Source organism: Lissotriton helveticus, chromosome 2_1 (assembly GCF_964261635.1).
Source record: "Lissotriton helveticus chromosome 2_1, aLisHel1.1, whole genome shotgun sequence".
Lineage (NCBI taxonomy): Eukaryota > Metazoa > Chordata > Amphibia > Caudata > Salamandridae > Lissotriton > Lissotriton helveticus.
Window position 1 is genome coordinate 914,322,669 of NC_136059.1, and position 27,616 is coordinate 914,350,284.

Consider the following 27,616-nt stretch of genomic DNA (forward strand, 5'->3'; position numbering starts at 1 on the left):
AAAGCAGGGCCCGATGGACACATTCGCGGGGCCCAGTGGGGGTGCTGGGGCTTCTGGAGGTCTTCAGGGCTCTGGACCAGATAATGCAGCGCTGATGGCGGCGATAACGCAATCGAGGGACATGCTAGACGCGAAAATTGGAGCGGTCGGAGCTGACGTGACCCTGCTCCGTCAGGATCTCCGCAATGCAGTCGCCCGCATCACCGAAACAGAAACCAGGATCACGGAGGTTGAAGACGACGTGGTGATTCTTAAAAAGAAAGTTGCCGCCATGGAAGGGATCCAAAAGGGACTTGCGCTGCGGGTGGAAGATGCGGAAGGGCGGGCCAGAAGAAACAACCTGCGCTTTGTGGGCTTTCCGGAGGACTGCGAGAAGGGAAACATGGAGGCCTTCCTGACCCAGTGGCTGGAGGGATGGCTCCCCCCAGACTCCCTGTCGCGCTGCTTTGTTGTGGAGCGGGCGCATCGTGCACTTCTTCCCAAGCCACCCACGGGGGCTCGTCCCCGCTCGGTGATTGCCAAACTGCTCAACTATCACGACAGAGACGTTATCCTGCGCCAAGCTCGCACCAAGGACCCCTTAATGTTTGAGAACCACAAAATCTTAGTATTCCCGGACTACACCAAACTGGTCCAGCAGCAGAGACAGTCGTTCACTGCGGCAAAAGCACGCCTGCGAGAGCTTAAAATTCCATATGCTCTGCTCTTCCCGGCCCGCTTGCAGGTGGTCTTTCAATCTCGCACCCAGTTTTTCAATTCTCCGGAGGAAGTATTCGAGTGGACGGACGAAACGGTGCGAGTCAAGGTGAATACCCCCCCGAGGAGGAGCTCGGACTCATCGTCCACGGCGGGGCCCCAAAAGACGCCTAGAAGATCACGTAGCAGAAGCAACTGGAGGTCGCGCTCCCAGAAGCGCCCGCCTCCCCGAGACGAGACGGCCGAAGAAGCGGAGGCGACAGACTCTTCCCCCTTGAAATCTTGAGACCCTCTCTCACATTGACATTGGTTCTGGTAGTAGGCCTGAAGGGTCAATGAGGCGCCTTGACGGCTGGAGAAGAGCTGGCGCTGTTCTTGGACATGCCACTTGCCAATTGACTGCATGAATACATGTTAATGGGTGGATCATGGGTCGGGAGACACTCGTAAGAGAGCGGGCCTACTCCCGGAGTTCGTCCCCACGTGTTGGGTGGGGGGGTTGGTTGATACCTGGTGGGTAGTTGGGAGGGATCCATTGGTGTAGTGGGTCTTGGGCCTCCCGTTGGAGGGTTGAGATCGCCTGCACCGCGACAGGTACTTCAATGTTGCTGAGGTATGGGGTGGGGGGTTGGAGGGAGGGTCGTTGGTACAGGTTGGGGCGGGGAGGGTTTGGGGGATTGGGGGAATGTTGGGGGGAGTTGGGACTAGCTTACGCACGGTGTTTGCAGGAACCTGGAGGCTGATATGTCTGCGTGTGTGGCCGCTGAGGCCCGACAATTTGAGAGTCTGGTTCATTGATGGCGGCTGATGGACAGGGGGCAGACCTCACGCGAGCCTCGATACGCATCTTGAGTTGGAACGTAAGAGGGATGCTCGACAAAATCAAACGAGGTGCGGTTTTACGATTGGGGAAGAATGAAAAAGCGAATGTTTTACTACTACAAGAGACGCACCTTATGGGCACTAAAGTCCTTAGCCTACGTAGATACGGGTATGAACAGGTGTTCCATGCTGGGTTTACGAGGGGGTCCAGAGGAGTTGCAATTTTGATACATCGTAGGGTCCCGTATACACACGACACACAATGGCTGGATGTACATGGGAGGTTCGCCTTCATCAAGGGGAGGCTGGGGAATGAGCCCATAGTTTTTGGCAGTGTGTATGCTCCACCCCCGCTGCAAGAAGCACTGATAGAATGACTGTTTGATGTATGGGCTGAAGTCCCACATGTGTTGACGATAGTAGGTGGTGATTGGAACGACGTGATGGATGGGAGACTGGACCGTTGTCGGCCTGGGGGGGTCAGCTGTCTGATGCCACTACAAAATTGAGCAGAATGGTGCGGGGGATGGGATGGATTGACACCTGGCGATATCAACATGCATGTAGTCGTGAATTTACATTTGTCTCTGCAGTCCATAAATCCTTTTCTCGCCTAGATTACCTGTTCGTGCCGCAGCCCTGCATAGGGAGGGTTGACTCTACCTCCATACTTCCTAGGGGTCTGTCGGATCATTCCCCGATCACGTTGACGCTAAGCCTAAGTGCGAAGCGACAACCGTTTCGCTGGCGTCTTTCCACATGGCACTTACAGCGCGACGATTATCAGTCACACATGAGGGAGGCCATAGCGCGTTACTGGGCGGAGAATGAGGGCCCAGATGTGGATGCCACGACCCTGTGGGAGGCCCTGAAACCAGTGCTTCGGGGCGTAGACATCGCGTGGTGCGCTGTGAATCGTAAGGCCCGTAAGCTGGCTATAACGGAAGCGGCGGATCAGGTGCAAAGCCAAGAGGCAGAATGCACATCGGGGGGGAGTGGAGACGCAGTGGAGAAGTTACTGTACCTTCAGCGGTCGTACACCTCCTTATTGCTGGACGAGGCCCGACAGGTTTGGCTCGCTACACAGAGCAGAATTTATCAGTGGGGTGACAAATCTAGCACAATGCTTTATAGGTTATGTCAGGGTACTTATCAAGCCCAGTCCCTGCCGGGACTCCGAGATGACACGGGTGACCCTATCATAGCCCCCGAGGCCCTGGCCCAGACATTTGCTCAATATTATGCAACACAATACGCCCCCGGGAATCCCTCCCGGTGGAGGAGATTGACAAATTCCTAGCGGACCTTCCGCCCCGGGCACTCTCGGATGACGCTCGAGACCGGCTGGACCTCCCGCTGTCAGCTGAGGAACTAGGAGAAGCTTTGAGTGAACTGAATGCAGGCAAGGCCCCTGGGCCCAACGGTTTCCCCTGTGAATTTATGAAGGTGTTTCATCTCCAATTGAGGATGCGCTAGAGGAAGGCCCTGGAGGCAGCTAGAGACCGTGGACGACTGCCGGCGGACTGGCGGCACGCTGAGATCGTGGTTTTTTGCAAGCCGGGGAGGCCCCAGGATCGCCCGGAGTCCTATCGTCCGATTTCGTTGCTGAATTTTGAGGCGAAAATACTGGCAAAGGCCTTGGCGAACCGTCTTCTCCCATACATTACGGACCTAGTCCATCCGGACCAGGCAGGCTTCATGCCCCACAGGGCAACGAGACATAACATACGGCGCGCGCACTTGGTAGTGGAGGCGGTGCGGGCGGCGGGCATCCCCGCTGCCCTCCTGCTAGCGGACATAGATAGAGCGTTCGATTCCCTGAGTTGGCCGTACCTTCGAGCGCTCCTTCTTCGACTCAATTTAGGCCCGCGTTTTCTGTCTTACATTCACTTACTATATACGGACCTGACAGCGGCGGTGAGGGTAGCGGGGGCAGTCTCTTGCTCATTCCCTATAGGTCGAGGCACCCGGCAGGGATGCCCTCTTTCACCATATCTGTTTGCCTTGGCAATGGAGCCGCTGGCGGCTTGGGTGAGGATAGACGCCCAATTGCGAGGAGTGGAATGGGTAGGGGGCCCGTCCGACAGAATCGCGCTTTATGCCGACGATGTGCTTTTCTTTCTTACGGACCTCAATAAATCGGGGCCAAGGGTCCTGGATATAATGCGCATCTTTGGTGAGGTATCCGGTCTTACGCTCAATGTGCAGAAATCGAAATTGTGGGTCCTGGGCGCTGGGGGAGCTCTGGGTCCCTGGGCATCGGCCCTTCAGGAAGCAGCGGGAGGCCTTAAATATTTAGGCGTATTTGTAACAGATGTGCCGGGAGTCTCGTGGTCCCGCAATATAGTACCGGTTTGGGACAGGATACGGTCGGATATGCAGATGTGGTCCAGGATGCCCTTGAATGTTTATGGTAAAATGGTAGCTCTGCCCCGTATTCTGTACCAATTACAGAACCACCCGTACCCTATTCCGACGCAGTGGTTTCGGCAGGTGAACTCTGCCTTGGGTCGGTTCCTGTGGACTGGGGGAGCAGTGAGAGTGGCACTTCGCACCTGCTTCCTCTCGACCTACTGTGGGGGGCAGGCCACATCTGATGTCCAATCCTATTATCAAGCGTCACACCTCCTAGTTCTCAACGAATGGTGGTACGGGGACCGAGGTGACCCGGCCTATGCCCTAGAGAGGTATATGATGGACCCGGACACGCTCCATACAGTCTTGTACTCGGCAAGTATCCGGAAAAGACTCCCGATGGTCACTCAGGTGGTCTTCAAAGTGTGGCGTGACGCTCTCCGCCGTATGGGATGGTGGAACAGATTAACGGGGGAAACCCCGCTGTGGCACAATGGGAGGTTACCGGATTTGGCTTCCCTGCGGGGCTTCGAGGGCTGGGACGCTATTGGCATCTCGGCGCTGGGCCACGTTATGAAAGGCTCAGTCCTCAAGTATTTTCAGACATTGCGGGATGAATACGGCATGCCCCAATCCCAATTCTTCAGGTATTTACAGCTCCGACACGCCCTAACCCCCGCAATAGCGGACTTAACGTCCTTGCCGGAATTCAGCCCCCTGGAGGCTAAGATATTTATGGGGGAATTGGAAACAAAGAAAATTTCAAACATATATCAAACATTGGTTACCCACTGTTCCCCTTCTCTTGATAAACTGCGGGCGGTCTGGGAGGGAGAGTTGGGAGATTTGGAAGAAGAAGACTGGAGAGAAGCTCTGGAGGCCCCTAGGGGAGCAGCGATAGCGGTGCGCTTGCGCTTCATCCAATTTAAATACCTGCATAGGGCGTATTACACGAGGGAACGACTGTGGAATGCGGGGCTGATAGCCTCCCCGGATTGCCTGAGGTGTGGAAGTGCGATAGGCTCCTTCTTACATACGGTGTGGGGATGTGTGTGGTTGCAGAGATTCTGGACCGGAGTGTGGGACTGTCTGGAGGAAGTGTTGACATGGGAACTCCCTCGCACACCGAAGCTGGGCCTCCTTCATGTTATGGAACAAGTGGGGGAAACATACACAAACGTCACTTGCTTCTCCTGGGCCTTACGGTGGCCAAAAGGGATATAGCCCAAGCCTGGAAGGCCCCCAAAGCTCCATTGGTGGGGGTGTGGAAACGGGGCATGGATTTTAACATGGGACTAGAACGCCCGGTATTTGAGGCCAGGGGCTGCCCCGGAAAACATTACCGGATCTGGAAGAGATGGGCGGACTACAGGGGCCTTTTACTGGACCCTCCAGCGCCACGAGCCGCTGATACGGACCACGTCCATACTGCCCCTGGGTGAACTGATGCACACGCTGTTGTTTTGATGGTTAGGCTCCTGTTTCTGGACAATGTAGACACCGTGCAGGGTGGGGGGTGGTAACTGGGTTGGGACGCAGGGGGTGAAAATAGGGATGTGTTGATAGAATATCTTAAACTTTATCACTTTTGTATGTTCACTGTCTCTCTGCTACTAAGGGAACAGTGTTCCTTTTACACTCTGTCAACTGCTAAAATCCAATAAAATTTTGTTCTGAAAAAAAAAAACAGCCCTTCTTTGACTATGCCAGTTTGGTTATTAAGCGGCAATCCATTTCTACGCTCACCTTTTCGTTCCTCAAAGTGAACGTCTCTCCTTACGCTACCAAACAATTTCGTAATGGATGGCGCTGTGAATATCAGCCACCCGGAAGGGGATCTAATCGTGCTGATGTTTCTGGGAATTGTAGTACTAATCCTACTTACGTCACTACTTCAGTGTCTTACTCGTGGGAAAAATAAATATAACTGTACCCGTATATTACCTACCATCATGGCAGGACCTATTTTAGTGATCTTTAAAATTCTTTTTGGTAATCTCACCCGTACTCGGAATGATAACAAATTCGCATGCGGAACAGACCGTCAGGGGCTGCCGGGAATTGTAGTATATCAAACATTACATAGCCTACTACAAGCTTGGATCACGGCACCCTATATTTACTTAGTTATTTTTTGGATTTGATATTTATCATAAATAGTAGATACCACGAACCCTTTGAGATTTTGACCATCACTAATATTATATTCTATTTAACCTAAGCATGATCGCGAATTATTTGCATTTCAACTTATTGGATGCACACTACAGATTACGATTGAATGCACAAATCAGGTTACAATTGCATGTCAGTCTCTAATATTTTATATCAAAGTTATATCAAATCCTCGAGACTTCTGATATTTAGTTTAATCCTAACTGAACACCGTTGAATGGCATAATCAAATATGCTTCTTTTTTCAACAATAGGGACTCCACATCTGCCAAATTCTTGGATAAATTCAATGCAGTTAACACAGACCATTTCAAATCCCGTTCTGAATGAGCTGCCTTCATAAAGTGCTCTACCATTGGAACAGTTGTCACCTTTTTTTTTTTATCCAGGACCTGTGTTGTGTTATCCTCTGATTAATCTGTTGATTTGTTTTGCCTATGTACAATTTGGCACAAGGGCATATAATCGCATACACAACGTTCTTAGATTTACAATTAGTGAACATTGTGTGCTTCCATTTAACCTCTCTGTGCAAAAACTCAGTGCCCTCTATTGTGGAATCACAAGCAACACAATTGCCGCACTTATGGTGGCCCTCCACTGGTTTTAAACCACATTGACTACGCATGTCTTTTTTTGCTTCTTTCGGAAAGATGTCAGACCTGACAATCTCCTGGCCTATACTCCTGCTCTTTTTCATTGAGAATAAAGGCCTAGGGAATGGACATTCCAAATTCTCAAGTAAATGCCAATTTTTTAGCACTATCTGTTTGAATTTATTTGTGTCCGAACCAAATGTTGAAACGCATACCAATCTCTCTAATGGTGGTTTTGTCTTTTTTTCTAACAATGTTTCCCGTGGTGTAAACCATGCTCGCTTCCTTGCGTGTTTTAATATTTTCTTTGGATAACCTCTGACTGACATCTGATCACAGAATTTCCCTGCATGTTGGTCAAAGTCTTTTTTTGTTGAACAATTTCTACGAATACGTAGCAGTTGGCCATAAGGTAAGTTGTCTTTTAAACTCTTAGGGTGTGCACTATTATAATGTAGAATTGTGTTCTTGTCTGTTGCGTTTTGCTGTAATGATACTGTCAGTACCTTTTCTTTTGGGACATCTTCCACGTCCAGGAATGTGAGTCTAGTCTTACTTTTGGTGTAACTAAACTTGATGTCTGGGTGCCTGCAGTTTAGCCACCCGAAGAAACTCTCCAAAAGTCTCAACTGGGCCAGACCACATTCACCAGACATCATCAATATAGCGAATCCACTGCTTGACATTGTGCGAGAAGGGATTGTTGTCAAAAATAAATTGTGCCTCATATTGGGCCATGAAGAGGACCGCCATCTCCGGGGCAAAAGGACATCCTATGGTGGTCCCCTTCGTTCGCAGGTAAAAGAGAGAGAGTTTCTTCGGGAGGCTAAACTGCAGGCACCCATACATCAAGTTTAGTTACACCAGGGGCTGATCATTCTCATCAGACCTAGGAGACCACTCAATTTGATTATCGTGTGCATAAGACCATGCTAGGCCCTTAGAAAAAGATGGGGGTTTAATCACGACCTAACCGCACATTGATGGTTTACATTGACTTATCTACCAGGCATCTACAACAATAGGAATCAGATGCGGGCATCACCTCAAGGGCCTCTGCAGTGAACTTAAAACTCTGAATCACGTCCAACAATATCTCTGGTGTACATGTTTCATGCACGATGCACATTAGTATGTAAAAACCTCTGGAATATAACTGAGTAACTAAATGAGACAAAAGGGTTTACTATGCCATGTGCCTATCCATACAGCATTTTGGACAGGGATCTTTTTGGACTTCTTTGCAGAAACACCCCCATGCCATGAACACCATGTTATCTGGGTGAGAGGGGATCATTTCCTCAAGATGGTCCATTTTTTGTCAATAAAGGTGTCACCCACTCCTTCACATATAACTGATCTCTTCTTGCAACACAGTGTATGGGTGCATTAGTTAACTTCCAGAACCATCTCGGTCTGGAGTCCTCAATTAATTTCCCAATCTTAAGCAGCCTTGAGTAAATTGTTTGGACTATCTATAGTCTGTAAAGTAGTTTCCATCCACAGAGATATGGTGAAATCGACCTGGAAATGCAGTTGGTGGAACAATATTAAAGTTGTTATGGTCTGTCAAATGAGAACTACGTAACTTCGTTGAAGATGACAGAATTTGATGAACATTCTATTACTTGCACGTCCCTTTTGTTAGATTTGAAGACATTCAAGCATGAATTTTGTGCCATCAAACCCTTTGCCGACAGTGACTGCCTGCTTAGAAACTTTACAAGAGTGTTAAACACCTGCAAAAATCAAAGAATGGTTCAAGGAATAGGTTTTCACTTGTCACATCAAGTGAGTGCAGGGCACAGTGGCGTAACGAAACTTGAGGGGGCCCCCCTGCAAAGTGCAGGGAGGGGCCCCCCATTCTCCGTGCCAGTCAAGAGCTCTCAGGCCAGCGACCCGCCATACTGCCCATGAAACACACGAAAACGTGCCTCTATCTATCTTTAGTCGACCCTCTCTGAAAACCAGGACATGTGCTAAAATTGTTGAAATCTAATGGGACAGCTCGTGAAAAACCTGGACTGTCCTGGCGAATCCTGGACACCTAGTCATCCTGGGCTGTCCAGAGGTTGGTGGCTTGTGCTCTTCTGTAGTGGTCAGTGCTAGCTGCGAGGCAGGGGCTCCTAGAGAGGCACTCCAGCAGAGGCCGGAGTCAATGAAAAGTACCAAGAGGAAGGATGCAGCCATGGACTATCATTTAGAAGTTACCAGGGATCGCTCCTGCGACACCTTACTACCAATGGCACTTCCATTGCGACCATAGCCATCCCCTTGCGGCCCTTGGCACTCCCCTTGCGACCCATGGCAGGTAGATCAAAATGAAGAGCAGAGGCAAAGTGGATGCCGATAAGAACTGTTTACTTACAGAAACTTTTTGTGTCAGCCACTTTTGTGCAATAAATATATTCATCCTGGCAATGTACGCTCTGAAAAACTTTACTCGGTTGCCTTCATTGCAAACATTCATACAATATACAATCCTTAAAATGTAAATCCTTATTTCTCTATTCTCTATGTAAATCCTTATTTCTCTATTCTGGCCAGATAGATAGATTCCAAATGACAATGCTTTGTAAAAGGAATAGATGGCCCTGAATAGGGTGCCCCTGGTGACATGGCCTATCTGTAAACTTACTATACATTAAACCAGCCTAAGGGCCTGATGAAGAGGAGATTGTATATCTATCTGATAGATATTGTGAACAGATCCAAACTTTGCAATTATAAAACCTTTTAAAAAATAAATTATGTGACACCCCACCAATGGCACAATATATCAGAGCTAGTGAATAAATATATCAAGCACCCTTCTTTGTATTGTGAGAGCCTAAACAACTAAAAGGAGACCGGAGCCTAAATAACTAAAAGCTGCTGTGTGCTTGCGTTTTACAAAATAATGACTAAATCTATACACATTTAACAGGTTGGCCTTCCGTTTTGTGCTCTGTAAAAAGAGAGAATGCATATACTTTCAGAGAAACGTGATCCGCTTGACTCAACTAGAGCTAGGGTGTCATTTGCATCTCACGTCCGTTGTCCATGACGATCCCTTTTACAGGCGCCTTTTGTCCGTAGTGTTGGGCATTGGGAAACATCACTGTCCCCTGCCAGAAGCCTCACCTCCCTGATGGGGCTGCCACACACTCATCCTCTGAGCGCACTGAGTGCAAGGCAAGCCCCAACCACCCATTGTCATTCTGTATGGGGCTGATTGCCACATACAGAATGACAATGGGACAGTCTGTAATCTTACTACATGTGGTGAGCCTCCTGCAGCCTCGGTCTAGGGCAGGGTATTCAGTGAGGTGGATGAAATGCACAAAAACCTCCATGATGCTACACAAGAATCAGGTTCACAAAAAGAAGGCGGTGAAACAAGTAAAAAAAAATAAAGGTTATGGGTCTTTCACTGTCTCATCATTTTAAAACGGACGCATTTTCAGTGTTATATTCAACAAAGCCATGGTTGCTGCTTTTTTATTTTATGCAACTGACAACCATTGACAAAGTCAATAGTTCTGGCTTGTAGGTGTAACTCTGCTTGTTGTGTTGGCCGGCACACTATGCTAAGCACAGATTTTTAGCTTAGTTGTTTTAAGCCCTGTCCTTAGTTACATCGAACACCCCCTTTGGAGAGACCCCCCAGTTTTTACTTCCCACTTAAAACCCTGAAAAAAAACACCATGTCACATTGGTACTGTGCTTCATGCATGACTCATGACTTTCATCTTTTTTGGATTGCCCATGTACAGGGGTATAGTGAGCCCTCCCCCGTCCCACCCCTTGCTTTAGGAACTACAGCAGGGGTTAAGCACTTGATGGGCCCCTTCTGTCTGCAACTCTGCAGACAAAGGCTCTGCTCATAAGTAATGTGAAAAAGTGAGTAAGTGAAGGGATGGGTGAATGGCTGGATGGATGGGTTAGTGAAAGGGTGAATGGATGAATGAAAGAGCAAATGAATGGATAATGAGAGAAAGGATGGACAGATAAGGGAGTGGACGGATGGATGAGAGAAGGTAAATACATGGATGTATGGGTAGCAGAGTAGATCGACGGGAAAATGGATGGATGAGTGGATGGATGAGTGAAAGGGTGGATGATAGGTGAGTGAATTGGTGGATGGATGAGTGAACTGATGGGAGGATTGATGAATTGATAAGTGAAAGGATAGATGGATGAGTTAAAGGGTGGATATAAGGCTGGATGAGTGAGTGCAAGGGAGGGTAAATAGACCAAAGGGTGGATAGATGAGTGAAGGAGTAAAAGGGTAGATGGATGAGAGAAAGGATGGATAGATGAGTGACAAAGTGAAAGGGTGGATGGATGAGAGAAAGGATGGATGGATGAGTGAAAGGATGTATGAGTGATAGGGTCAATGGATAGATTCATGAGTGGATGGATGGGTGGATGGAAGGATGGATTACTACGTGAAAAGGGGTGGAGAGAGAAAGGGAGGATGGGTGGGTGACAAAGGGTGAATGGGTGGAAGGATGAGTGACTGGGTGGATGAATGAGTAAGTGAAAGTATGGCTGGATGGGTGAAAGGTTTAATGGCTAGATGGATGAGTGAATGGATGGATGAATGGATAGGGTGAAAGAATGAATGGATGGATGAGTGGAAGGGTGGATGGAGGTATAGATGAGTGGAATGATGGATGGATGGAAGAGATGATGGATACGTTTGCAAATGGTTGAATAGTGATATGGATGGGCACACAGATGAACAGACAGAATGAATGGTGAAAGATTGAATGATGAATGAAAGAATGATTACACCTCAAAATGCCCATTATCTTAAGTAAAATTTCTTATACATTGACTTTCACATTTATTTGAGTCATTGTCTCTATATAATATGTGTGTGATGTAATGGAATGGAATGTAATGTAATGGAAAGAAGAGTTATAAAGCGCGGTAGCTACCCTGAGGCGTCCTAGCGCTAACAGAATTTTAGAAGCCAGAGGGGTGGACCGAAGGGCTAGTCGTGGTACGAGAAGAGCAGGGTCTTTAAATGCCTACGGAAGGATAGCAAGTTGGATTCTGAGCGTAGGTAGAGGGGTAGGGAGATCCATAGCCTAGCGGCATTATATGTGAAGGCTCGGCCTCCACATCTAGCCCTTTTGATCTTAGGAACCATCGCTCGGAAAGCGGTCGATGATCCAAGCTATACTGCAGGAAGATATGGGGTGACCAGGGAATGATTGATAGGCGGGCCAGTTTTCCAGAATTCTCGATGGATGGTACAAAGAGACTTAAATTCGATTTGCCGCCTGACTGGCAACCAATGTAGGCTCCTCACTCCGGCCTTAGCCGAAGAGCGACGTGGAATTTGGAGCAGTGTGCTAGCTGCACAATTCCGTACAGTCTGTAGCATATTCAAGGTAGACTGGGGAGCACCCAAATACAGGGCATTTCCGAAATCCAATCTAGAAAGAATGAGTCCCTGGATCATGATCTTCCTAGCTTCAAAAGGCAGCACAGGGAGGATCTTCCGCAATAGCCTGAGCAGGCCGAAGCAGATTGCAGATAGTTTGGTGGCTTGGGCATTAAAATTAAGAGTTTTATCGAGCCAAATGCTCAGGCTCTTAATTTTGTCTTTAGGCACAGGGGGAGAACCGAGTGAGGAGGGCCAGAGTAGTTTGAGAGCAGTGGGGGAAGGATTACCTAAGAGCATTAGCTCGGTTTTTTCACTGTTCAGTTTGAGGTGTGACATGGTCATCCAATTGGAGACCTGTTCCAAACAAGTTATAAAATTGTCAGGGTTGGATTCCAGTTGCTTGAGGGCCACCACTAGCTGGGTGTCGTCCGCGTAGGTGATGATTTTTATTCCAAATGGGCGGACTATCCCAGCTAGTGGCTCCATATAAACATTAAACAGCGTCGGGCTCAAGGACGAGTCCTGAGGGACGCCGCAAACAAGCGGTTTCCTTGATGAGGTGATGTTACCCTCGAACACTTGGTAATGCACCCAACACATTGTCCTACTTACCTGGGATGAGTAGCACTATAAAAGAAATTAAATACACATGAGAGAGGGTCTTTGTGGAGATGAGGGGTACCATTGGATGGTGGTTGCAAGACCAGACTGGCTGGACCAGGCAGCATGCGTTTCCCTGGGAGGCTGCAAAGGTGGGGTGGGGTGGTTTTGTTACCTCAAAAAGACCTGCACATTTGCTCAAAGCTGCGCATACTGAAAAACCATGATGTGCACAATTGTCTCAACCTAATATAAACGTATTTTCACTTGTACTAAAGTGGTTGTCGATTTACTTACTGATATACTTTTGAACAACCTCCTCTGATGTGTCTGTAAAACGTAGCTTTTGTCCTGAATTTCGACTTTCTGTCCTGAATTTTTGTCCTGAATTTTGACCCTTTGTCCTGAATTTTTACACTCATTGTCCTGAATTTGCACCCATGCCAGTTGGTCACCCTAACTAGAGCCGATTAAGTGGGTTGCGAAGCCCTATAAAAGACTTCACGTACAAGAATCGAGATACAGCAGAAGAATGTGTAGGGACCGGCCTAATACAGAATGATGCAGCCAGTCCCATGTGGAGTCTTCTTGTTGCCAATGACAAGGGCTTTATGTGGGTTGCAAAAAAGCAGGGGTGTCTGAAACGGGGTGGTCTATGTAATTAAGGGTGTGGCTTAAAGAAGTAAACTACATTTCTGTGATTCCGATAGTGTGCCAACCAATCGGTATTTTTGTTCCTCTCCGATTTTTCCTAAAATCATCCAGGACTATTGGCTTTACCAATGATCGTTAGCTCTTCAAGATAAATAAGTATCAGCAATTATTTTGCTGTAAATATTTACGATTGATTTTTTAATATTCTGAAATTGTGGGACCTGTGGAAGCTGTAGTGATCTTCAGAGTGTTTTAATCGCTCAAACACACAACGCACCCACTTATCTATAAACACTGTATTTTATTTTGCCTTATATGCCTTTAGATAGCTGTGTATCTCCAGTGCAAACATTACAAAAAATGGCAACTGGAATAGTGACCAATTGCTCTGTGTGCTCTACAGAGAGGCCAACGATTGGATGGCTGCCTTCTGAACAACTTTTTCGAACAAGTAACAGGAAGGTCGTAGGATTATTAAACCGTGTGGATGATGAGGAGGAGTGAGCAGCTGGGTGCCCCTGCAACTGGTGCCAGGGCGGCTTTTGTTGATTGGCCATCTTCCGTTTTTCCTCAAAGGCACTTCCTAGTTACTTATAAGGACCTGCATAGGGTGCGTGGGTAGTACCTCTCCCTTCCGGGAGTGAGGGTGGAGCTAAGCCTGGGGCGCACAGTGTGTCTCCTGTTCCCTGTAGGAGCAGGAGACACACTGTGCGCGAGCCATGGCTCGGGGCTCCTGGATTCGGTGTGGGCTGGGTCTGATGTGCAGGGTCCGAGGCTTGCCAGGCTGTGCTGGCACCAGGGGGTGGGTGGGCTCAGGGTGTGCAGGGAGGCAGGGCAATGGGGAAATCTTTGTCATGTGCAGTCTGCAGGAAGCAGAAAATACTTACTTGTGCGGTGCTCTCGATGCCAGAAAGTGGCCCCCTTACAGAGCTAGTACTGTCCTGCAGAGTCTTGCCCTGATGATTTTGACTAATTTTTATAAAAATTCTTTTAAATACAGATTACCTTTATTGTATTTTAATGTGGGTGATGTGTGAAAGTCTATTAAGGGGATTTTGCAGACAAATGTTGTGTTTAGGTTTCATCAAACATCCATAAATATTTTTCTTTTAGATTAAAACCAGATCCCATGTATGAGAAATGGAAGGGGTCTCAACAGATTATTTGCAATAATATTAGTGAGCTGCTGCTGTGTTACAATATTGAAAACATTCAGCATGTCCCTGAATTTTAAAAATAAACACTTTTTTAATTTGGATTAGTAATTCTGTGCATTTTCAGTGCCCTGGCCAAAGATGGCATAATAGAGCTGAAACAGGATCAGAAATTAAAAACTGTTCTGAGCAGGGGCCCCCAAAATCTGTTTGCCCCAGTGCCCCCAAATTCCTTAAGATGTCCCTGGTCACTGGGTTAACAGGCCTACTTACAGAGATCCCTCTAAATGCACATCCCAGGCCTGTTGTAACTCTGGTGCCCCATCCCCATCTTCTTTCTGGTCTGGCTCTGGCTCTGACTGAAGAGAAACAATGTATGTTGATACTTTGTTTCTCTTCAGTCAAAGGTCAGCAGCACGAGAGGCTCAGGCCAGGCTGCAGACACTGCAGCTGCTGCTTTAGAGACAGAGGGGCTTGCTTTCCAAGACCTGGCTCTTCGATCAGTAGCGGTGTCCTCCCCTCCCCAGCACCTTGAGACCCTCACAGGTATGTAGTGGGCTCTACAAATTCCTTGATTGATTGATAGATTGATTCCAGCAAGCCTCTCTCTCACAGCTTTCACCCAAGAGCTGAGGGGCCCCCTTCAATCACTGAAGACTGGTCCCCCCCGCACCGCGGGGGCTGCGGGGTTATTTGTTTCGCCCCTGGCAGGGCATGGCTGAAGAAGATCACTTGCAGCCATATCACACTATGCATGGAAGAGTAACATGTCCAGCGGACTCGGGCCACAGCTGGGTGTATGCCATGGCTGGTGACTAGGTCAGGGTATTTCCAAGGCCAAAACCTACAGTTGAATCCTACTGCCCACACACCGCGGTAATGCACTGTGCGTTCTTGTTTTTGCCAGAAAACAAAACACATCATTTTTTTAAAAAATCATTGAATACACTTTTGTCACAGGGATGTTTTGGTTCCTAACTCAGAAAAAATGATTAGCATTTAAACTTAAATTGCCTCAAAACATCAGTAGATAGGATATTATGGCTATGATGAAGTACCTAAATATCGCTAGAATTCACCAGTTATGATGAGAAATCCACCCAATGCTCTGCTCATGACCTCCCACACAATGCCACATCTGACATCTTATGTCATGTTATGCTACATTAACAAAGACATGCATAATGCTGTATTTTCATCACTTTCATCTTAGAGCACTATTGTGTTTGGGTGCCTTCTCATCCTGGTCCAAAGGATTCAATTACTGACTGTATTCTGTATTCTCTTAGGTAGAATCATCATTAGAGTGGTGCAGTTAGAATTGTTTGTGTATGTTTGGTTGTAAGTGTACTGTAGTTGTTAGTCGTCTGTGATGGGTGTGTATGTGCAGCTAGAGATCATTACTAATTTGGGTATGTGTCATCTGATGATTAGTATGTGCATTGCCAGGTGAGGTATGGGTATGAGGTAAGAGACTGTAATGTTGTGTTAGAGTGAACAGTATCCCATTGAATTAGTCGAACAGTGATTGTTTGGTTGGTGTTCATGTGGTGAGGAGTGTAGTTCTGTGAGAACTCAATGAGGTTAACTATATAGTGCCTCAGAACTATGTTGGGTGCCTGTATGTTGTTCAGACTATTTTGTTCAATTGGAGGTTGCGACTGTTTATCAGTAAGATTGGTACTCTTTTGAGTTTGGTGATACTGAATGGAATATCTGAGATGTGTTCCATGTATGCTTGTGAACTGTCTCATGTTCTGTTGAATGTTATCTGAAATCTAGTGGAAAGTACACAGCAACTTTTACGTGCAAGTCACATTCATATGGCTCTGCACTACTAAATGCAGTTCATGGATGTGCACTATTCTCTCTATTAAGAAATTTTCAAACGATGGTGTGAGCTAGTTGATATAATGTCTGAGCTTTGTTGGAGGTTGTGCAGTCTACTGTCTATTGTGTTGTGCTGAGTAATTGCTCTTGGTGGCGAAGTGTGGCGATAGATACCTACCACTTATATAGTATATCAGTTCTATGTTGAATACATGCTCAATGTTTTGTCCACAGATTCTTGAATGATACATGGTTGATGTCACAGTTGATGTGACAGATAACGCCATAAATGACATAGCAACATTTAATGAAACTGATATTTTTCCAGAGACTTTCCTGATTACTAGTTTCCTAAAAGCACTCTTAGCATATTGAGCCAAGTTAAAATAAATCATAATAATGCAGTCCCAAACCAAGAAACTTGAAAAGGGGGTGAGCAGTTACAGCACTGTGGGGATTAAATGTTGTGTCAGACATCTGTCGAACCTATTGGTTGGACCTTTCACTTTATGCATTAGATGTAGATCGTCCTAATTTGCCAGAATATTTTAGGATCCTCAGTGTTGGGCTAAGAGATTAACATCTCACAAGAGAGTGAGGCCCTTGTTCTTATTCCAACCAACTATAAGATTGGTAAAAGGTGACCATGATGAAGAGAGCTCTTATATCAGTGCTTCATCTGTATTGGTGAATAGAAATGTAACCAAAGAGGGGGAATAAGAGGAGCACTCTAGTACTCAATGTGTCAAGATTAATCTGCTTATATACCAAGGGTGCTCTCTGCAGACTGTGTTGGCTGCACAGTGTGTGAAATACTCTAATGAAATGTAAGCGAAGCCTACATGCGGAGTGCACTGTTCCTAGAGAGAAAAATTCTCACAATTTCTCACAAATTTCGTATTCTAAATAATATGTGATCAGCCTTTTTCTTTTCCCAAGAAACACATTTATTTACAAAAGGATATATTCTGACCTGTAACCATTATTTTCAATTGGTTCTGGTTAGCTGACAGAATTTTTTTATACAAGACAAAAACTTCTTTTGAATTCCTTAGTTTTAACTGTACATGACTTTTCAACATAAATGTATGTAACTACTCATAGTGTTCCTTTGTACATAATCATGTAGAAACGTTACATCATTTCAACACGCGAGCATTGAGTTTTGGAGGAGTAGACACAGATTATAGCCGATATTGGTTGATGACCAGAGGCTTATAACAGCTGTATCACCACAGAGTTTATTCTGCTTAAACAAGAGGCACTAAGGATTATTTGTGTCATATCTCCGCGAGCACGTTGGAGCTAGAACAGACTTGATGAATGCAAAAATACATATAGCCCTCAATAACGGGGTTGAAGACACTCGCCCCCGAAGAAGGGAACAGGGCTTCCCGAAATGCATAGGGCGACGCTTCTTCGCAAGTCTAGTGACCGAGTATTGAAATGATGTAACGTTTCTACATGATTATGTACAAAGGAACACTATGAGTGGTTACATACATTTATGTTGAAAAGTCATGTACAGTTAAAACTAAGGCATTCAAAAGAAGTTTTTGTCTTGTATAAAAAAATTCTGTCAGCGAACCAGAACCAATTGAAAATAATGGTTACAGGTCAGAATATATCCTTTTGTAAATAAATGTGTTTCTTGGAAAAAGAAAAAGGCTGATCACATATTATTTAGAATACGAAATTTGTGAGAAATTGTGAGAATTTTTCTCTCTAGGAACAGTGCACTCCGCATGTAGGCTTCGCTTACATTTCATTTGAATAGAAATGTATTCATAACTGTGAATGATTGCAAAGTACCAGTCGCATGGTCAGTCCTTCAGATTGAATAATTGCTACATTTCTGCCCAGCCCCACGGCAATATTTAAGAATCAGTGTCACAGGGGGACGAGTTTCAAGAACACCCTGTCTTGGAATGTTTACCGATGGATGGGGCGCTCTCACTGAAACTGCAAGCACGCCCCATTATCAAATAATGGGAAACATCCTTTACAACGCAACTTTTACCACGCAGTGCCTTTACGACACAACTTTTACAACGCAAACCATTACAATGCTTTGCGCTGGGGGGCGCTCTAGGATAGGGAATAGGTTTAATTTACTATCCAACACCTTCCCTACTATCCACAGGGACTGGAGTTGGAATAGTAAATTAAACTATTCACTATCCAGCGCCCCAAAGCACTATGCGTTGTAAAGGCATGCGTTGTAAAAATAGCGTTGTAATGGCATGCATGGTAAAAGCATGCGTTGTACTGTCATACATCCCAAATAATACCTCTTTATTAAGCAATGCTCCATTAAACAACATTTCTGTTTTCACTGTGCTTGACCTTTCTATGTGCGAATGTGTGACATAAGAGGTGATGGAATTCCTCACCTGAATAGGCTTCCAGAGCACCATCACTACCCATGTTTATACTTTCATTTCAGGAATTACACTGATCATCACCGAATGTTGTTATCTGACGCTAGAGAAAGTTATGCCAGCAGCATCAGGAACAGCATTTCCCACCAGGCAGAGACGTCCTCTGATGGTCATAGGACGTTCGGTTAGCAGGCTGTATATAAATCCTTCACACCGATTGAAATGCTCCATCATGCCTCTGCTGTTTTGCTGGCACTACCTGTTCTTTGCTCTTTTTGTGTGATGACTCTACCGTCTGCTGGCTTCTTTACCAGAATGTGAATCATTGCTTTGGCTGTAGTATCTGGTAGGAATTGCTATGTAGATTTGTGTACACTAACGGCTTGCTTATTTTCCATTCATTTCTCCATAATTATATTTCTTTGAACTGGACACGAGTTTGTTGCATTCACATTCTTCATCCATTGAAACTTTGAATGCAGACATTTTGGAACTGCGATCATCTGGAGGGACTAGGGATGGTTCTTGCTCTGGAGACTGCGCAAATGATATGCAACAGAGATATCAGAGTATATTATTTTCCTGTATTTTACCATGTGTTGTATTTCTTTCATTCTTTGGTATTACTGAGATTCTAATGATCACGTATTCATTTCAGCGACTTGGTACATAATTCCTTGGAGATGCAAGGATGTCCTGGTGTGAGTCACTGACCCCCATCTTGTCAGTAATTCTGTAAGGCTTGTGTTGCTGTTATTCATTGGCTGTGGTCTGGTAGAGCTGGCCCTGACTCTTTTATGTGGAGATTTACGAGTTCCTGACACACTCATTTGAAAAACCCTGTGGCTGAGAGATACTAAATTATGTGAAATTGGCCCTCTGGTCTCTCTAAGCGTCATAATTACATGGGGGGATTTATTGTGTATGATTACAGAGTAAATCCACTTTACATGAAGAGATGAAACCGTAATTTCTGTCCTGTGCTTAAAGTAAGCTCTCACAGGTTGCTTGGATCTAGATGGGGGTTGTTTTGAGTGATCATCAAATTAGATAACAGTGGAGGGTCTAGTTGCTCAGCACATATTCCATAAAACAGGCAAGCTATATGAATGTTATTTCTCATTACTAACCTGGCATCAGGGGCAGGACCTGTGGTTTTGACAGGAATCCAGTTGTGAGATACTGAAAGAAAAGTATGATATTTATTGATCAATCATAAAATAGCATTTCTCTGTATACATATTTCCAAAATATAGTACAAATGTGCACTAAAAGTGCTCTGTTTTACAAAAACAGCATTCCTTAATGAAATAACAAATGTTGTGAAACTGTTGACCTGCTTGTTGATATATAACAACAATAACAGCATACATTAGCAAATTTGGATTTATAAACATGTAAAAATCGGTGCACAAGATGACTAATTTTGAAAGGGATGATAAACCATATGAAATACCTTAAACACAGTATACATGCTGTATAGTGCTTCCTACTTCCTTTCTCGCACAGAAAAAGACTAGGGGCCTCATTACGATGTCATCAGTCGGACCACCGACAAACTGTTGGTGGCAGTCTGACCACTGACAGCTCTTTCGTCCGACCACGGTATTATGATACTGGTAGTCGGACCCACAGCTGCCAGACACAACACTACAGCCTCCGCCAGGATCATAGATCCCAATGGTGTGGCGGTCGGAAGGGTGTCCCAGAACGGCGGCGGTGCGATGCAGGCCCAGCCGTCATGTTTACCATTGCGGTTTCTGGCAACCTTTTCACGTCAAGGACCCTGCCATGAAAATATTGCTGGAAAGGCAACAAGGGGGTCCCCAGGCATTGGCGCTCATAGCAACATCGGCCGGGGGGCAAATGTAGTGACGCCCTACCTTAGCATTGTCATGTGTGCACTGTGTGCCATGCATGACATGGTGCATGGCACACAGTGCAATGACATGCTGAAGGTGCTGCACAGCGGAGACATCTGATGCAGCATATTCCTATGGCCTGCACCGTGGTACTGACAACTTCTGACCACTAGCCCAGCAGTCAAATGGAAATACGGCAGTCGGACACCTCATGCTTGTTGACGGTCTCCTGACTGCCGTAATACCAGCCGGTGGTCTGACCGCCTGGTATCGTAATCAGGCTCTAGGTGCCCAACTCACCAAGAAAAGCAGTAAATCTGCACCCAAAGTAGTAGTCCTACAACCGGGTGTGGATTTACTACTTTTGGGATGTCACAAACATTCTCAGAGTCCCTGAAAAATCTGAGCAGGTACAGGTCTTCAGGTGTGCCATTAGAAATATCATGTGACGTTCCCCAGGCTCCCATTTCACTAATGCATAATTGTACATAATATAAAGCTCTGCACTGGGGAAAGGCAGCCAATATGGAATTGTGCATTCTTTATTTTTTTCTTGGTGAAAATATTTATTTCTTCAGAGAATTTCATTCTCTTTCATTCCCCTCAAGTTTTAACTTGATCTACCCTCCATCAACCCTTTGATGGAGTAAAACTTTGATAATTCCCAGATCGAAAAAGAGTCAGATCATAGTTTGTGAAAACTGATTAACTCTCAAGACTGTAGGCATTCACAGACTTTCAAGGCAAACCAATTGCCTTCATCTACTCCTCCCACCACTTGCATTGGGTTTACTATTGCAGACTTTTTAAGTCCTCTCAGGAATCATTTTCTGAACTCTTGACAGATGACAATTAAGCCATTTTGAAGCCATAAATGTACATTTATGACAGAAAATGTGTTTGCAAATCAGATTCCCGATTATTTTGAATTCCTCAATGGGTGCATAACACAGGATTATCATTTATTTCAGGCTGTCCTGTCTTCATGACACCGCCTGCTCGATTTACTCCCCTCTACTTTAGCAAGACCTTCATTAGACTATCCTCTGATATCGGTATGTAAGTACTGAAAAGGAGAATATGCCTTCTGACTTACTTCTTATCCATGCAGGCAAATGGACTACTCCCATAATCTGCTAGTTTATCCTCCTACATCCACAGTCACGGGCAGTTCCCAAAACCTCAATTTAAAGGAATTCTTCCAGTCTTCTAATGCTTGGGCTGGAAACCAATGCAAGTAATATTTGTACTTAATAAAGATAATTGTTTCAAAGAAGAGTATGACAGGCAGCTTGAAGTTACCTTACTCATGATCATTCAGGATTAACTGTGTTAAACCTTTCTTTAATTATTGCAAGATCCCCTCAGTTCGGGCTGGACTGTTCCCATGAGACACAGGGTCAAGACTGATCTGCATTTAGCTGGGTCTGAACTGGAGTGGCAAAGTGAGCTATAGAAAGATGATAAATTCAACCTAGATCTGTGACTGGGGGTGAGTGTCTGAAAAGTTTCAGCGCTCCGTCCATCATCTCCTTGTGTTTACCATAGTAAACTCAGCAGCTTACCCACCTCTTGATAAGGTGGGGGAACCCGAGAGATGGTTGGTCTGGAAACCCACTTATTTTTATTTGGTTTCCTATTACAGATTGACTTTAAATGAGATGCTGGATCTTTAGAGTAGAAACGTTAGACTAGTGGGAGGGATCACAAAAAATGTGCCAATCTTGGAACTCCTAGGTTATCAGCAGTTTTGTTGTGCATTTTAGGACCCACACTCTAGGAGATAAAGGGTATGTACTAGACAGAACATTTAATATATCTTGTAGACACCTATATACCTGCCTTTTTCCTTATTTCTCACAAGATAGGGATACAGGGAAGGTAATTTACTAGGTCTTAACCAATAATATAATATCTGCAACCAAGCCATAAAGCGTATTATGTTCCCAAAACCACTTAGTAAAAAGCCTTAAGTTTCAAGTCATATCGATGGAATCTCGTGGTTCTAGTGTTGGGTCACTGGACACAATCCAGGGAGTATCAATTTGATCTCAGTTCATTTCATCGTGAACAGTGTTTTCAGTCCTGACCTTTTATTTGATAACATAATATGAATAACGTAGTCTTGGTTTTACAATATTGAACTAATTGGACTAGAACACCTGAAAGCAATGGATCATCGTAAAAAAGTCAGGGCAAGATCCAGTTTATGTGATGTCATGGAGAGCAGTAGTTGCCCTAGTTGGACTTCAGTCTGATCCTAGGCAGCTTCACAGCGTCAAGGCAAGCAGTTCAGGGAAATTGATGTAACCACAGTTGACATCCAAGATTGTTCCCAAACGGGAAACATCCATAACAACGCGGGAATTACCCCGCACTGCTATTACAACGCTGGAGGGCGCTGTAGGATAGGGAATAGTTTAATTTTCTATCAAACACCTTCCCTACTGTCAACGTGGGCTGGAGTTGGAATAGAAAATGAAACTATTCCACTATCCAGTGCCCCCCAACGCAAGTCGTTGTAACGACTTGCGTTGTAAAAACTGCGTTGTAATGGCATGCGGGGTAAAAGCCCGCGTTGTAATGCCGTACAACGTTCACAAACTGCAAAGGCTTGCAGCACAGCTGTGGGATGTCGGGCAAGATTTTCAGCGTCAATGTTACCAATGGAAGCAAAGCACCCACTGAAGAGGGTAGCAAGCAGTGTAACTAGTGCCACCCCACATTTAGGACGGTACTAAAATGTGAAAGTAGTGAATTATGAGGCGTAGGATAGCCGCGCTTGATTCAATTTCAATGGCGCAACACACTTACAAGGCATTGGGGTACCCAGTAGTTTTTCTGGAGTTGCAAAAAAGGATATACAGGTACCCACAAAAGCCTGTCCTGTCTCAGGATCCTGCCAGAGTTCGTACGGCTCCTGCCTCTGCAGAGTCACCAAAGCTCACCTTGCTCCTGTCTGTGGGTCGGCCATTGGGCAAAGCAAGTAAAAGGAAGAGAAACAATACATGTAGAAGCCCGTAAAAAACAGGGGAATAACCAGTAGGTACACCACTCTCGATTGTACCAAAGAAATGGTCTTATGACGGTGATAAGGAACAATTCCACATGGATGACAGTAACAAGCAGCACACAAACAAGGTGGCAGGGCGTAATATATAAAAAAAAAAATAATAATAATAATTAAATAAATAAAAATGGGGCGTAATATAGCCGTTTGTATTATTCCCTTTCGCACTTTTCTTTACTTTAGTGAACAATCATCTTCTCTGTAATGAACATATCTAGCTTACATGATAAACCCCCAACCAAGTTGTAACTATCGGCTGTGCCCTAGATTGACAACAGAAAAGTTTTTTGGGAGCTACCCTTTCTAGCAGGAAAAGAATTGGGTCAACAATCTATTCAAAAACAGGGTTCGTTATCCTGGGTTCACTACGACATAAATAGTATTCTTATACCAACATGAGGGCGTTTGTAACGGCACAGGGGGTTACAATGTTACACCAGTTACCAAATTTGTAAATTTGGTAACTGGTGTAACATTGTAACCCCCTGTGCCGTTACAAACGCCCTCATGTTGGTATAAGACTACTATTTATGTCGTAGTGAACCCAGGATAAGGAACCCTGTTTTTGACTAGATTGACAACAGGACTACCAGTGAATTGCTCCTTTAATCTGTTAAACGTGTGTTGTGGAACCACTCTTTGTTTTCTTTTAGTACTAACTGTAATATGGTTCAAGAAGGAAGAATCGTCTCCTCCTCATTTAATCTGTTCCTAGAGAAATTGACATCTGCAATTATCTAGTGAATTAAACGGCATTTTAGACGACTTTGTTTTTGTGTATTGGGTGTCTTGCAATCAACCAGGTGTTGATATAGGTGGCCTGATAATGTGCGACTACACAACAATCTGTGGTTGTGGGGGTCTAACCGTTGCCCGTCTTTGTGCAGACTGTAAACTCTCTCAAGACTGCTAACATCATGTCTAGCCAGACCCAAGAATGTCCGGAGCCTCAGCTATGAACATCTCATGGCGCGGCAACACAAAACAGATAATTATCTGCATCATGGTAAGCACACTATAATAATTTGCATACATGAAGCACGTGATATTGTATACACTGTACCCCACAACTGTAACCATAGATGACCTGCAGGGGTCATCAGTGCAGGATCGCACAAGGAATTCACACTTGAGTCCCCACAAATGCAAACAGGGCAGACTTAACCAATGTCTCGTATGCAGAATGGCTGTAGAATCAAGAATAGCAAATGCACAATAAATACGTCAAGCTGTACTGTGGACACGTGACAGGCTCGTCCATATCAACCCCATAAGTAGGTAATGGCCACAGCAGATAATGTCACATGGCACCGCAATATACGACCAACATACCACTATGTTGCACTGCCACAGAATGTGGTTATCAATACCAATGTACCTGGCTATGACACCTAAAGTGCAATGCTTGCCAGGCCGCATGAGAAAGGGCGCAGGATACCACGAATGCAAAAGCCACAGGCATGTTAGCGCTGTGGCCAAACTCATTTGTTTCATGCTGCTCCCACTGACTAGCAATAGTAACATGGCATGCACTCAAACATGTCAGCAAGTGTTGTAGACAGTTATACGCACAACATACTCACTCTGTGTAGCACAAAGTCCACATTTTCAAAAACAGTGTTTCAAGCCATTCATAGTAAAGAGTGATTCACCCATATTTACCTATTGTAAAGTCTCTCTTTGTGACTCGACATAAGTCAACATTTCACTTATGTTTTGAATAATGATGTTCGTATCAGGAGGATTTGCAATCAGATTCTCAATCAAGAAGATCATTAGGCTTCTTAGATTGACATGATCTCATCAACCACCTGCACAAACATATGTCAAACAGGCATTTCATGGGTTAAACAGCAACTTCCTCATTTATGATTGACTCATCCCTGAATCTAGCGGATCGATTTCTTCAGTAGGGAAATCATGTTTCTGCACTGCACCTTCTACCCTTGTCTTACATCTCAACATAATTTAATATCATCCCACTTCATCCTTTAACCGTAGACGTTTCCTGGGTGACCCCAAACCACTGAATAGTGTGCACTATATGGCAGGCCCTAACATTATCTGTTGAACCATCATCCTAGTAAGAATGACAATGTTTGGGCAGGTTACGCAACGCATCTCTTCATTAACACTGGCCAAATGTACATTATGTAAGAATGGCAGACCTTCTATGTTCATATGTCAAGACTGCTTGTTGACTTACGTACCTGTATTAAACATGAACAGATCATCGAAAACTTTGCCATGTTGAATTCCACCAAAAACAAATATATTTTCACCCAGGACTGCAGAACTGTGTTTGAGGGTGCGAGGAGCAATGCCACTGGTGCCTAGTTTCTGCCATGTTAAGGTACCTATTATTGAGAGAAAATACAAAAATAAGTATCAAGTGCTGAAGAAATGTTTTTTTATACAAATTTTCTAATCAAATTCACATCTGAGGTTAAGATCTCTTTCTATGTAAGAAGCTGTGCATATTAGGTTACTCGTCCTTATACCTCATATTATTGCTTGCTAGATATAAAAAAATTCCTCCCGCTGTGCCTTAAAACACCCTTGTTGCATTCCAGATGAAGACACTAAGGGTCTGATCATAAGTTTGGTGGTGAGGGAGTGGACCCGCGCGCCACACCACCACCATGCTCCCACAATGCCAAACCTCACTTCCAGCCACCGACCAGATTACGAATTTTCTTGTGGTTTGGGAGGGGTCCTTTGGCATTCGCACAGCAGTGAAAAAGACACTGCAATGGGCACTCCAAAGCCCTTTCCTGTACGGCATGGACTGTGCAGTCTATACAGTACAGGAAAGGGGGTGCATGCAGACAGGGGGACAGACCATGTGCCCCCGGCATGCATTCTCAGGGCATGAGGAAACAGGGGGTGCTGTAGGGCCCCTTTAGTTTCCTCACTGCAGCAGGTTTCATGGTTGGCTCACCGCCATGAAATCTGTGGCGGTGAGGAAACTCATAATCTGCTTGGCGGTGCTGCCGTGGCACCACCAGCATATTGCATAACTCAGACTGCCACCTCACCACCAGCGATCAGAGATCCCTGGCGGTTGTGGCGGCCCTATGGCGGCCTGATAGCTGTAGTTGTAATACATAAGTCGGACCACTGGTGCAAACTCGTGTTTGCACCAGTGGTCCGACTTAGGCCCGTTGTATCCTAGCAACATAAAGGTAAGAGTCACATACAATGTGACTAACTTAGGCTGCAGTTATTTTCTGAAGAGATAATTACATAATTAACAACAAGAAAGGTACCAAAAGTCTGTACACAGGAGCCTAAATAGTACTCACTCTGTAAAACAAAACCAACAGGTTAATGTACAGGTCATCACAATCCAAATTGACGTGTGATAGCAGGAGAAGAGAAAAGAACCAGGAAAAAAGCCCCAAGAGTGCTTGAGAAAATCCCCATCAGCCCGCTCAGTAGCGGAATATCGTCATCTGGGTAGTATGGTTGACAAAAGTAGTGTCCAGAGTGCCCTTCCTTAGGAACAACCCAAGGCTAGCATAACTTGGACCATTACGTTGACCCTCAACCAACAGAGATGCAGACTGAAAAGGGTTAAGTTGCAGTGCTCATAAAAATGTGAAAAAAGGAAAAGAAACAAAATTCATAATCCAGGTGTTCTAAAAATACCTACCTTGATGTCATGAAAAAACTTTCTTGGGTCTGACCATCAAGGTGGTATGGTTAAAAGCAGAGTGAACAATAGCATGCAAGGAATTGCTATTCACCATGAATCTTATTCGGTCGACATGTTTCAGCCTTCATCGGCTTTCTTCAGGACCTATGATGTACTACTGCAACAACGAATGTTTGTGTGAAAGGAACTTACTGGGTAAAAGAATCTCAATAAGTGGTTCAATACTCCAAAATCAGGAGTAGAAAGTTTTCTCCCAAATTCTAGGGAGGAAAAACCTCACCTCACCTGGCACTTGCTCACAGTGAAGGAGGCCACGCACTCTCCGTCGTTGCCTCGCTCCACATTTTTGGAGCGAGGCAACGACGGAGAGTGCGTGGCCTCCT

The 27,616-nt window shown here is 45.1% G+C and overlaps 1 protein-coding gene across 1 annotated transcript in view; it reads right to left on the reverse strand.

The window, feature by feature from the left end:
- Positions 1 to 27,616, reverse strand: part of LOC144819544 (uncharacterized) — a 745,296-nt gene that overhangs the window by 574,185 nt on the left and 143,495 nt on the right. The window contains exons 7-8 of the mRNA XM_078677385.1: positions 25,786 to 25,932; positions 19,774 to 19,825 (exon numbers count right to left, since the gene is read on the reverse strand). Coding sequence (XP_078533511.1) covers positions 19,774 to 19,825; positions 25,786 to 25,932 — 199 coding nt within the window. The remainder of the gene's footprint in view (positions 1 to 19,773; positions 19,826 to 25,785; positions 25,933 to 27,616) is intronic.